The following is an 11,515-nucleotide window of genomic DNA, read 5'->3' as shown; positions in this document are numbered from 1 at the left end:
CACAAATTCGGATATAACGCGGTAAAGCAGTGCTCCGGGGGGTGGGGGGGGGGGGGCAGGGCCGCACACTCCGGCGGATCAAAGCAAGTTCAATATAACGCGGTTTCACCTATAACGCGGTAAGATTTTTTGGCTCCCGAGGACAGCATTATATTGGTGTAGAGGTGTACTTATGACAAATTTAAAATGTCGTAATTGTTAACAGCAGTGGCCCTTTTTGATCACTTTTGATCACTTCAGCAAAAAGGACTCGTTAATATGCTTATCCCACAATCTCAAACCACCTCCCCAAATGCCAAAAGCCCCAATAGTCCCGCATTCAGCTGCCAAATCTTCCAGTTTTCCCTGGCAGCTTTACAGTACCATTATACACTAATAATATAAAAGTCTGCAGCAAATTGGAAACTGAAAATGTGGGGAAAATTTAAAATAAAATGAATTTATTATAAAAAATAAATAGCATGAGGGATACCATACAGGTTCTATTCAATTTCATATATAATTCATTTAAAAATCCATTTTTAATTCAAATGTAGCTGCCACAGAATTCTCATTATGCTTCAGAATGCAGCATCAATCATCGAAGGGCCACTGCTGTAAAATTTAAGATCACCTTGCAGTGGCATACATAGGGTCTTGTTGTTTTACGATCATTTGGCCATCTTTACAATACAGTTTCCTTATACTTATATAGATGTGATATTTGATAGCATAGTGAAAACTCAAAGTTAGAAACAATGGCATCATTAATTTTGCCAGATGCTAGATCTTTCTTCACAGCACTGACAATATCTGGATGCATGTAGTATGCACTGTGATATTGTAATGAAATACCAGCCTGAAGATGGCAACTACAAAAACCATACAATTCCTTTTTTATCAGTAGTACTTACTATAAAATAAAACAAACAAGATAAATTTCAGCATTGTCAGCCTTATGATATTTGTGGCATAATCCAAACACTTCATTACATTTGTATTCTTGTGGAAATTTATTTGTTACAGTGTGATGAAAATTGACTTTTTTCAGTACAGGCAGAAGTAAAAACATATTGTAAAATAATAATAATAATCACAGCTTAGTGAAAACTGGTTTACAATGTTTAAAAAGAATCTTTAAATTCAGGTAGTACTTCAGGGCTTTGGTTTGTTAGTATTAAGTTTTATGCTGAATCGCTGCACAGTACAAGAAAAATTCTATACCAGTATACCCTGTATGGCAGTCCTTTGAGCATTTAGTCTCACAGTTATATGGTGGCAGGAAAATGTGTTGCATACATTTAAAGAAAAAATTAACATTTAAAAATAAAGAAAGCTCTGTTCAAATTAAAATTTAAACTTTCTTTACTGTCTTTAATACAAAAATATCAATCAACACTAAGAATTTTGACAGTGTATTCTACAAATTAACATGCCATGGACAGTAGCAATTGGAAGGTTTGGGGAAAGTTACATTAAAGTGTTTTATAAAAATAAATTATATGGCAAACACCACCAAACAAAATCAAGCAGGTGCCTTAGGCTTTCCAAAATAAGAGTAACATTCAGCTGGCACCATAACTGCTTTTCTCTCTCTCTACATATTTTCAAAATATCAACACGGCCATTAGTTTTAAAAACTCTACAAATAATCTTTATAATCCAACGGAAGCAGTAAAAAACTTCTGTCAGTGATCAGTAGCACAGGAGACCATGGTGATAGTGGTAGAGGGCTTCAACAGTGATCCATCCAACTGGTGTGCAGAGGAAGTGCACACATATAGAATACATTGGGTATGGTATCTCATCTAGAGTTCATGCGTAACTGATGAATGATGACACTCTCTAAGAGAAAAGAGCAAAACATTTGCTATTATATAATTGGAAATACAGGTAATTTTTAATAAAGTTAATAGAACTTAGCATTTATATAGTGCTTTTTTATCTTCAGAGACTCTTAAAGATTTTAATTAAACCTCACAACACTCCTGGGAGGTAGATATTATTCCCATATAAAGATGGGAGACTGAGATTGAGAAGAAATGTCCTGGCCAGTGCTACAGAGCGAGTCTGGGTTAGAGCCAAGATTAGAACTCAGAAGTCTGAGACTCCAACCAAATTCAATGCTCAGACCATATCTCTGTCATTATACAAAAAAATGTAATTCAACTAAAATATGTCTATAAAATGTGCATGTCGACTATCTCTTCCCTCTTCTTCATAGGTTGCTTGTCCTCTTAAGCGCAGTTCATGTAAAGACTTACATGGGACTACTCACATAGTTAAATCCTGGCTCTACTGAAGTCAACAGTACTTTTGCCATTGACTTCAGTAGAGCCAGGATTTCACACATAATGTATAAAGCTATGTGTAGTCTTTGCAAGATCAGAGCTTAAGTTTGTACTGTGTGAACATAAGAGGTCCTTGATCCTAATTAGTCTTTTGGTAGTACCACAACAAATAGTAAATAATTAATTAACTGTCCTATGGTCTAAATGTGTTTCCATTGCGCACAAGATGATATTTACTAAATCGAAGTTTAACCATAAATGTAAATTTCAATATGCAGTGTATCTTTAAAGAAAAAATATTTGTGGGTTTTAAATGATGAAATTGCAATCAGACATTTGAAATGTAGTATAATGTGCCTTCCAAAAGCATTTATTTCTATAGTTGAAACTTCTTATATAACTACTGTGATTGTCTTCCCCTCCTTGTTTTCAAATGCCATTTACAAGATATGCAAAATATAAATTCAGTATATCCTTACCACTTTTATTAACATGTGCCTATGCTTCACCTTTTAAAAATAATACGTTTGTAAAAGGTTTGATTGTGGGAATTGTACAATATTATAATTTTAAAACAGAAAAAATGTTCAAATATTTCATTTACCCTTTATGCCAGAACCTTACCACTAGATGGCATATTTTCATTATTTTACTCATGGATAAAACAAGGCTAAAAGACAACAATTAGGAGAATGTGGGAACACAAGTGAAACAATGGAATTTCCCAATAAAGTGTTTTTCTCTACATTTAATTTACGATTTACGTAATTTTTTTCCATCCATCCATGTCTATATTTCCTCCCAGATTTGAATAATGAACACACAGGAATCATAAACTGTAGTAAAAGTAAACCTTCACCACCAATGCAGTTTTATAACTTCAGGTTCTTGGAGAATATGAAGCAAGGTAAAAGCTCTATTCGCTTAACATCAAATTTTACTCATATATGAACACATTTCAGTGGGAATCACATGAGCTCATTTTAAGAAAATGGTTCTTAATATCCAGTATATACATTAGATATCTATACACAGAGTTTGAAGACAAAATTTACAATTTAAAAACAAAAATTTGGTAGGCAGAAAATGTCTTCTTCCTTGTACGGGTCCAATTAATAACTGAACAGTGTAACTATAGTAAGGTTTCAAAATCAAAGTCTTCCTCTTATAGACCAAACATAACAAGTATGCAGGGGGAGGTCAGAGACTAGAGAGGATTAAGAAGTCATACATTGCGTATACTTCCATTATTCATGTGTTCATTAATTTCTCTTACACCTCACCCCTTCTAACGTTTGACTTTGTAGTCATGCATGTATTTTTGCTATTAAAATAGATGTCCAAAGAGGTGTTTGTCTAAAATTTTCATAGGTTATATTCCAGGGATGGCCAAACTTACTGACACTCTGAGCCGCATACAACAATCTTCAGAAAGTGGAAAGCCGGGGCACACCCGCTGGGCTCGGGGCTTTTGCCCTGTGGGAGGCATCTGCCAGACCTTGGGGCTTCAGCCCCCGCTCCTGCTGAGCCCTGAGCCCCAGTAGGTGCACCCCATGGGGCTGAAGTCCCAAGACCGCCCCTCCCCACTGGACAGAAGCCCCTACCCCATCACCCTGCTGCAAGGTAGAGGTCCCAAGCTCGCCCCCCGCCCCATCTGGTAGGTGGAGAAGGGAGGGCCTGGAGGGGCTCCACAAGCCACACTTTAATTGTAAAAGAGCCGCATGCAGCTCATGAGCCATGGTTTGGCCATCCCTGATATATTCTGGCACAGTGATGTAGGAATAATCTGGCAATGGCTAGAGAGAGTGCTTCTGGGACTATAAATCTTACAGCTTCCATGAGTTATATATTTACTTAAAGAAACAAAACTTAATTTATTCTAATGATAAAATTAAATAAAGACATCTGTATGGATAGGACCAAATTCAGATTTAAATGATATTGCTGTAAATCAGAGGTCTTTGTAATTATTTGTATTTACACTGTTGTAAATGAGTTTAGAATCTGGCCCATAGTGAACAATTTGCATAAAGCCTGACCAATTCAGATAATAAAAGCAAATCAACTGACATTTTTAACATTTGAAATTTAAATTAAATTTCTTTTTACAATTTACATGAATGGATAATACCAAATTATACAAAAAGATATACTGGAGACAATATAAGTCCCAGTGACAAAAGTGGATCATGTACCAACATAACTATTTCTGAACTTTTAAAATCATGTTTAGAAGAGTTTTTAATATAGGGAGTTGCTCATACTTGAATCTTGCAAGAAGCCAAAAAAATAAAATAAAATAAAATAAACCCACACATGGTCCTACATGGTTTTGTTCCTGCAGCTGATAGCTCCTAATTTGAAAGTAATTAACCCTCTTGATGTTTTCCAAAAACCCAAATAAGAACAGAGACCAAGTAGTAAGATAGTTTCAAAGTGAAGTCAACATCTATAATGACAAATGTTAGAAAGAGCTCTGTCTTGGAGAGCTCATTCAAAGTTAAGGGAATGAGAATTACTCACACAGATGGAAGAGAAAAATATTCCCCTAAAGGAGAACAAGTTTAAAAGATGAGCTCATAGAAACCACTGCCAGCATACTACAGGTTTCAAACTGACTTAGTGATGTCAACAACTGATATGCGATAGGAACATATAACTGTCTGAAAACCATCCTTATTGTTGTAGCCTGTGTCAAAAACCTGAAACATGGTAGGACGGTAGCCTTCCCTCTTTAAAGATGTGCTCTGGAATTCTGATCAGTCACCGAACATTAGCGTTAACCTTGAGAGGATCTGAAAACACGTTTAACATGTTTTAGGTAATAATCTAGTATTTAGTTTATAATTGGCATGAACCTTTGAAGACCAATTCTGTTTTAGAGATTATGCACGTGATATTAATCACCAAGTAAGTGGTTTCAAGTTTAAATACTGTCATGTACATTCTGTATGGTCATATTTATAAAAGTCACAAGATATTTCAGAGGTTCTCAAACTGGGGGTTGGGACCCCTCAGGGGGTCGTGAGGTTATTACATGGGGGGGTTGCCAGCTGCCAGCCTCCATCCCAAACCCCGCTTCGCCTCCAGCATTTATAATTGTGTTAAATATATTAAAAAGTGTTTTTAATTGATAAGGGGGGGGTCGCACTCAGAGGCTTGCTATGTGAAAGGGGTCACCAGTACAATAGTTTGAGAACCACTGTGTTATTTGCATTTTTAATCACAGTGAAGGATTGTGATCAGAAAACGAAAAGAGTAAACAACTAAAGATCAAAGTGGCCATATAAAGTCAAGATATTGTTTGCTTAGCATATTTTAAGATCTGAAAGAAACCCCTTAGACTAGAGATTGCATGTCTTTATGAACCAAATTCTGCAACCTTTCTCACACTGAGCAGCTCTTAGATCAGTATTTCTGTTTATGGCCATGAGACTACTCACATGAGCAAGCTGTACTTAGCATGAGTAAGGGTGACAGCATCTGGCCCTATATAATTCAGTAGAAACTTGTGTTAAGGATCAGATTTAAAATCAAATACAGGGAAATTCAGTTATGGAGGTTACTCTGTCCCTAACTCCACACATAGATGCTGGAACACTTTTGTGATGTAAGCTGACTCATTGCTCTGAGACCTTTCTTACAGACAGAGATATTGTAACAGTCATGCTTCTTTCACTAGACAAAGTTTTTAAGGTGCTGAGTGGCTTATCTTATTGTAGTCACTAACTAGATTGCTACCTTCAGAGGAAAAGGGACTCTAAACTGTATGATCAAGACAGCTAAGCTTCAACTTTTTAAGACTTTTGAGCTATAAGCCTTTTTTGTTATTATTGTTGCAATTCCCTTCCCGCCCGCTCTCTACTTAGAGTAGCAAACTTCAGGTAAATGAAAACATATTATAAAATGCTGAACTCATCTAATTTTTTAACCAAAGATGCACACTAAACTTAAAACAGATATCCATAAGTACTTATAGGCATACAGTTTTCTCCAGTTTATACAAAATATTTCATTTCTGTGATCCTCACAATAAACCCTTATACATCAATACTTAGTAAATAATTTACATTACCCTTTGGCTTACATCAGCCCTTACACTTTATCTTTCTTTCCTTTTGAGAAACTTTGTAAATTGCGACCTGCCCTCTTCTTGCTAATATTTAAACAAGATTAATATGTTTTCAGGGTCTTTTCCTACCAATATTCATAAGTTGTTACTTTTTGTTTGCTTGTGGGTTTTTTTCCCAGATTAGTTTTAGAAACACCCTTTTGCCTGGTTCTGATTCCTTGACCTTTTGCTAGGTTGGCTGTGGATCAGAGATTTTTTTCTGGTCTGGTCCTGGCAATGGGCTCTGCTACTGAATCCTCAAAATACTAGTCTGACTTGTCAATTCTCTTTCGTCTGGGGTTGCTGGATTCCTTCTCACATGTCCTGATAACTCCACAAGTGGTACTTCTAGTTTGCCTCTCCAATTCTAGCTGTGCAGTGGTGGCCCTGGATATCCAGTTCGATCTGATGGTTTCTTCTTCAGATAAAGTAGTCTCTCAGATCCCATCCAAAACAGATGCTGCTTTCAAAGGCAGGCACATTTAGACTATTGTCCCATATATATCATCACTTAAGTTAGGAAAGGCTAGTTTCTTTTTAAAAGCTATGAAAAAGAAGGCTTAAGCCATCTATAGTTCATTACTGTATCATACCACATTACCAGGGGGCTCATCTACTTTGCAGCATTTAAAATTACTGTTTTGAACTGAGTGGAAGATTTGGTTTAGCTCAGCATTTAGTGTTATAATGAACTTTTAGCTTCATGTTGTTATGTTTAGAACTTCTGCTGAAAAAGCTCTGATACTTAGAAATAATAAGAACTCACTAATGATTAATTGACAAATTGAGGTATGGGGCATTTATTGGGCATAACAATTAGTTGGAAGGAGTTGATGCACTTCTGGTCAGTAACTCACAAATTCCCAAGAAGAAGCTCCAAGTTTGGTTCTGCTATTAGGAAAATTATATATATATATATATAAAGTCATGAGTCTGTTTTTCAGATGTCCTAACACCTACATTTCCAAAGTTAATTGGAGATGCAGGTTAATGGAAGATGCTTGAGGACCTGTGAAAATCAGAATCAATATTTTTGTGATCGGTATCAGAGGGGTAGCCGTGTTAGTCTGGATTTGTAAAAAACAACGGAGAGTCCTGTGGCACCTTTAAGACTAACAGATGTATTGGAGCATAAGCTTTTGTGGGTGGGCATTCACCCACGAAAGCTTATGCTCCAATACATCTGTTAGTCTTAAAGGTGCCACAGGACTCTGTTATTTTTGTGATGTTCATCAGAAGGACATGTGCATGAAAGAAGAATAAGAATGCCTTCAAGATAGTGAAGCTGGGGTAAGCTCACTAACGGAAATATCTGGATCTTTAATAGGGTAGCAGCCGAAAGTATGGATTAAGGATAAACATTGCCTGATTCTACCACATTTTTGTTGCCCTCCACTGACAGACTCTTCTTTCAACCTCTCCTTCACAAGAGAAACTAATCCCCCAATCTCTTGGTTCATTGCATTGACCCTGTACATCCTATTAACTGCATTTGCGTCCTTCAGCCACTTAACTTCTTCACTTAGCATTCTCCCTCAAATTCATTTTGCGTTACACTTGTATTCTTCATGCTGCATGAGTCATCTTCCTTTCTCTTCTCTCCTTCAGCAAGGGCACCCATAGTTGTGGGACTCTTAATAGCTCACTCAAATGGTTAAATCATTATATATTTTTAAAATGCACCTTTTGGCTGAGACACAGCATATCAAGTTACTTCAACCCAGAGTTCATTTATTGTATCTTACTTGTGTGGAAATTGAGTTTTCTGGGGAAACTATGGTGCTATCAAACAAAATAATGACATCAATCATTTACATCCACACCCATTTCCATGCTGAAATACTTCCTTAAAACATGCTAAAAAAAACCACAAATGGAAAAAATGCAAATACTTCAGTATAACGAGAACAAAACAAAACACAAACTGGTACTCCATAGCACTGTAAACTGGGTCTTTATTTGAGATAGACACATACCAAACTTCAGGGAACACACTGGAATTCAGAGTAAGTTGGGTGCAAAGCCCTCTGTCCCCTACCCTCTGTATCTGAGCAGAGTTCTCCATCAATTACTTTGCACCATTAATTGTCTGTATTAAGGACTGTTCTAAGACAGAAGAACTCTAGGCAGCTGAAGTCAAACTACAGCACACTTTCTGATTATGGGCCTGATCCAAAGTAAACTGAAGTCAGAGGCCTTGTCTACACTACCACAGTAAATCAATCTAAGTTACACTACTTCAGTTACCTGAATAACATAACTGAAGTTGAAATAGCTAGATCCACTTATTGCGGTATCTACATCCCACTGTGTTGATGGGAAATGCTCTCCTGCTGACTTACCTTACTCTTCTCGAGGAGCTGGAGTACAGGAGTAGATGGGAGAGCACTCTGCCATTGACTTAGTGGGTCTTCACCAGACCCACTAAATCGACACCACTGCATTGACCACAGCAGTGCGAATCTAGCCAAAAGTATAGACAAGCCCAAAGAAAGTAATTCCATTGACTTCCAGGGGTTTTGGATCAGGCCCAAATTGTGGCTTTAACAAAAAATCAGTTAGATCAGAGCTTTCCAAACTGCGGTCTGTGAATCACTGCTGATCCATAGAGAGATGGCTGGTCACATGTTGCTGGCTCTTCCTCTTTGTTTTAGCTATGAGACTTCATTAAAAGAGACCTAAAAATACATGGCTTTTCTAGCATTACTTCTCTAGGCAAGCAATGCTTTAGTTGTCTCAGGAATGTTAAATGATCATTGAAAAGGAGGGAAAGTGGCCTATGCGATTGTGAGTGAGATGGAAAGTGGTATCATGAGACAATCTCTTAAGAAGTGGCCCATCCTATCAATAAATTCAATAACCCCTGCCTGAATTAAGATCAATGTGTAAGTGAGGCTGCTCAGTCTGATTTCATTGTCTGCAAACATTACGAGCCTCCAAGTAGCTTTTTAGCCCAGCATAGAAACAAAATTATATTGTTAAAGTCAAGACACGCACACACACACACACCTATTAGTTTGTTATGTTAAGTGACAGTTTCAGGACTTAATTAGTAAATGCAAACACCAGCAACTAACAGACAGGGGGTTGATTTCCATGGTAGCAGTAAAACCTGCACAACATACCCCCTTAGCCACTGCCCTCAGCCCTTCCCCCCGCCCAGGGAGGCAGAGCTGTTGGCTGAAGATTTCTTCAGTTCTATTTTCATAGACTGAGTCTCGGCACGAGGCTCGAATTTTGTCACATTTCCTGTTCCTGGGGCTGCCACTACTGGCTTTCCTGCTTTCATACCTTTTGACACAGGGATACGGGTGGGTGTAGGTCTCTGTGATGACCCATCCTGTCCTGTCTGAAAGACAGAAAAAGAGAAAGGATATAATTGTAAGCAAGATTTTTAGGAGTTTTTCTTTAACAGATCCTAAATCTGTACAGTTCCTTATTTGTTTCTTCAAATTTTTAAAATATGCCTTGAAGCACCTATCCAGTGTACTGGGAGCCTCTGCCATGAATTAAAATAACAACATAAACAAACAACTGGCCATAAATATATCCACCCCAGCCCAGGCCCTCCTTAACAAAGACAGAGAAAAGCTGGACTTTGCAAGCATGCCCAGAAGGTTAACAAATCTAAGCTCTTGTGTACCAATGGTGGGGAGCAAGTTCCAAAACGGAGGACCCCTCACAAGGAATGCCCTGCCACGCAGCTCTCTTTCACTTATATTGGGAGGGTCCCAGTTTGAGTGCCTTGGCTACTCTCAACCGTGGCAGAAAATCACAGGAAGACAGATCATATCTCAGGCAACCAGGTCACTTTGGGCACCTAAATTATTTAATTAGTATTCAACTTTGGAATCATGGCATCTCCTTTGGTATAACAATGGTTGAATCCTTTGCAACATATTTAAATGTTAGTGGCATGAAGCAAAATGCCAAGAAGACACTTTGTACCAGAACGGTTACTGTACAATGGTGAATATCATGCTAGAGATGGACCCAAAATGTAGAGGTCAGATCCAGACCTTATTTTTCTGGTGTTCAGATCAAGTATTTTGGGTTGGCTTATTAGAGATGGGGGTCAGGTACAAAGCTCTGGATCCATACTTTCCTAAAGTTTGGAGCTGTTCAGATCCAGGGAATTGGCCTAATCTTTTATTATTGAGAAAAGAGAGGAAAAGGAGAGAAAGTCTCTACTGTCTTACCTACATTAATGTAGACAAGACCAGCACCTCTATGGGAAGAGATGGACTAGAAACCTAATAGGTCTTTACCATTTCCTGTTCATCTGACAGGCCAATGTATTCTGCAGCAAAAGAATTTGGAAGCCATTCTTTGCCATGCAACTATAGGCCAGAATCTAACCATCACATAGAGAAAACGTGTATATCCTTCCTTCATGGAGAGAACAAAACATAATGCAAATGTAAACTGATGCAGCATTGCACATGCATTGCCCTATTTATCTCAGTGGGCTGTTAAATTTGAAGCTTAATTAACAATATTAACTGCTTCACCACTAATCATTTTGAACAGAAAAAAAAAATCAGTTATTGTCCTAATCCCAAACTCCCAGAACACCTCCTCAAGTTCTAGAAGTCCCAGCTATCCTCAGTCTAGAGGCTAAAATACTTCCAGGTTCCCTGACAATTTCTACATAGTAATTTTGCAGTGTGAAGACCAAAGCTGCAGCACACTGAAAACAGCAAATGTGGAAACAGTATAAACTGAATTGAATCAACAAAATAAACAGTGTTGTGGGCACTTATAATATATATAATTTTCCTAATAGCATTTAGTTGCACATTACAAACCGGAGTTTAAAATAATCAAATGAATCTGCTACAGAATCACCTTTCTGCTGCACCAGACTGCAATAGAATCTAGTGCCCTTGCCACAGAGTTTAGTTTCAAGTTGCCATGGAGCACACAGGGTCCTGATTATATGTACTGAGCACTGCAAAAAAGGAGGCAAACTACCACCATCCTTACCAGTCAATCAGCGCTCTCCATTACTTAATGTTCCAAGAACAGTACAAAACCCCATGCACACATACACAAAATAAAATAAATGAAATCACAATTGGGAAATTTGAATGCTGACAAGCCGATGGGAAGCAAGCCATTTTCAATAATCAAA

The 11,515-nt window shown here is 37.7% G+C and overlaps 1 protein-coding gene across 2 annotated transcripts in view; it reads right to left on the bottom strand.

Moving 5' to 3' along the window:
- Window positions 1–418: 418 nt before the first annotated feature.
- FILIP1 (filamin A interacting protein 1) overlaps window positions 419–11,515 on the bottom strand; it is a 156,830-nt gene continuing 145,733 nt past the window's right edge. The window contains exons 6-7 of one of the 2 annotated variants that reach the window (XM_054022434.1): window positions 9,673–9,730; window positions 419–1,824 (exon numbers count right to left, since the gene is read on the bottom strand). In XM_054022434.1, coding sequence (XP_053878409.1) covers window positions 1,784–1,824; window positions 9,673–9,730 — 99 coding nt within the window. In that variant the 3' untranslated portion in view covers window positions 419–1,783. Of the gene's footprint in view, window positions 1,825–8,740; window positions 9,731–11,515 lie in introns of those variants that run through there. The other variant, XM_054022433.1, reaches the window with a different exon arrangement.

Source organism: Malaclemys terrapin, chromosome 3 (genome assembly GCF_027887155.1).
Source record: "Malaclemys terrapin pileata isolate rMalTer1 chromosome 3, rMalTer1.hap1, whole genome shotgun sequence".
Lineage (NCBI taxonomy): Eukaryota > Metazoa > Chordata > Testudines > Emydidae > Malaclemys > Malaclemys terrapin.
This window is presented reverse-complemented; position numbering and strand designations above follow the sequence as displayed.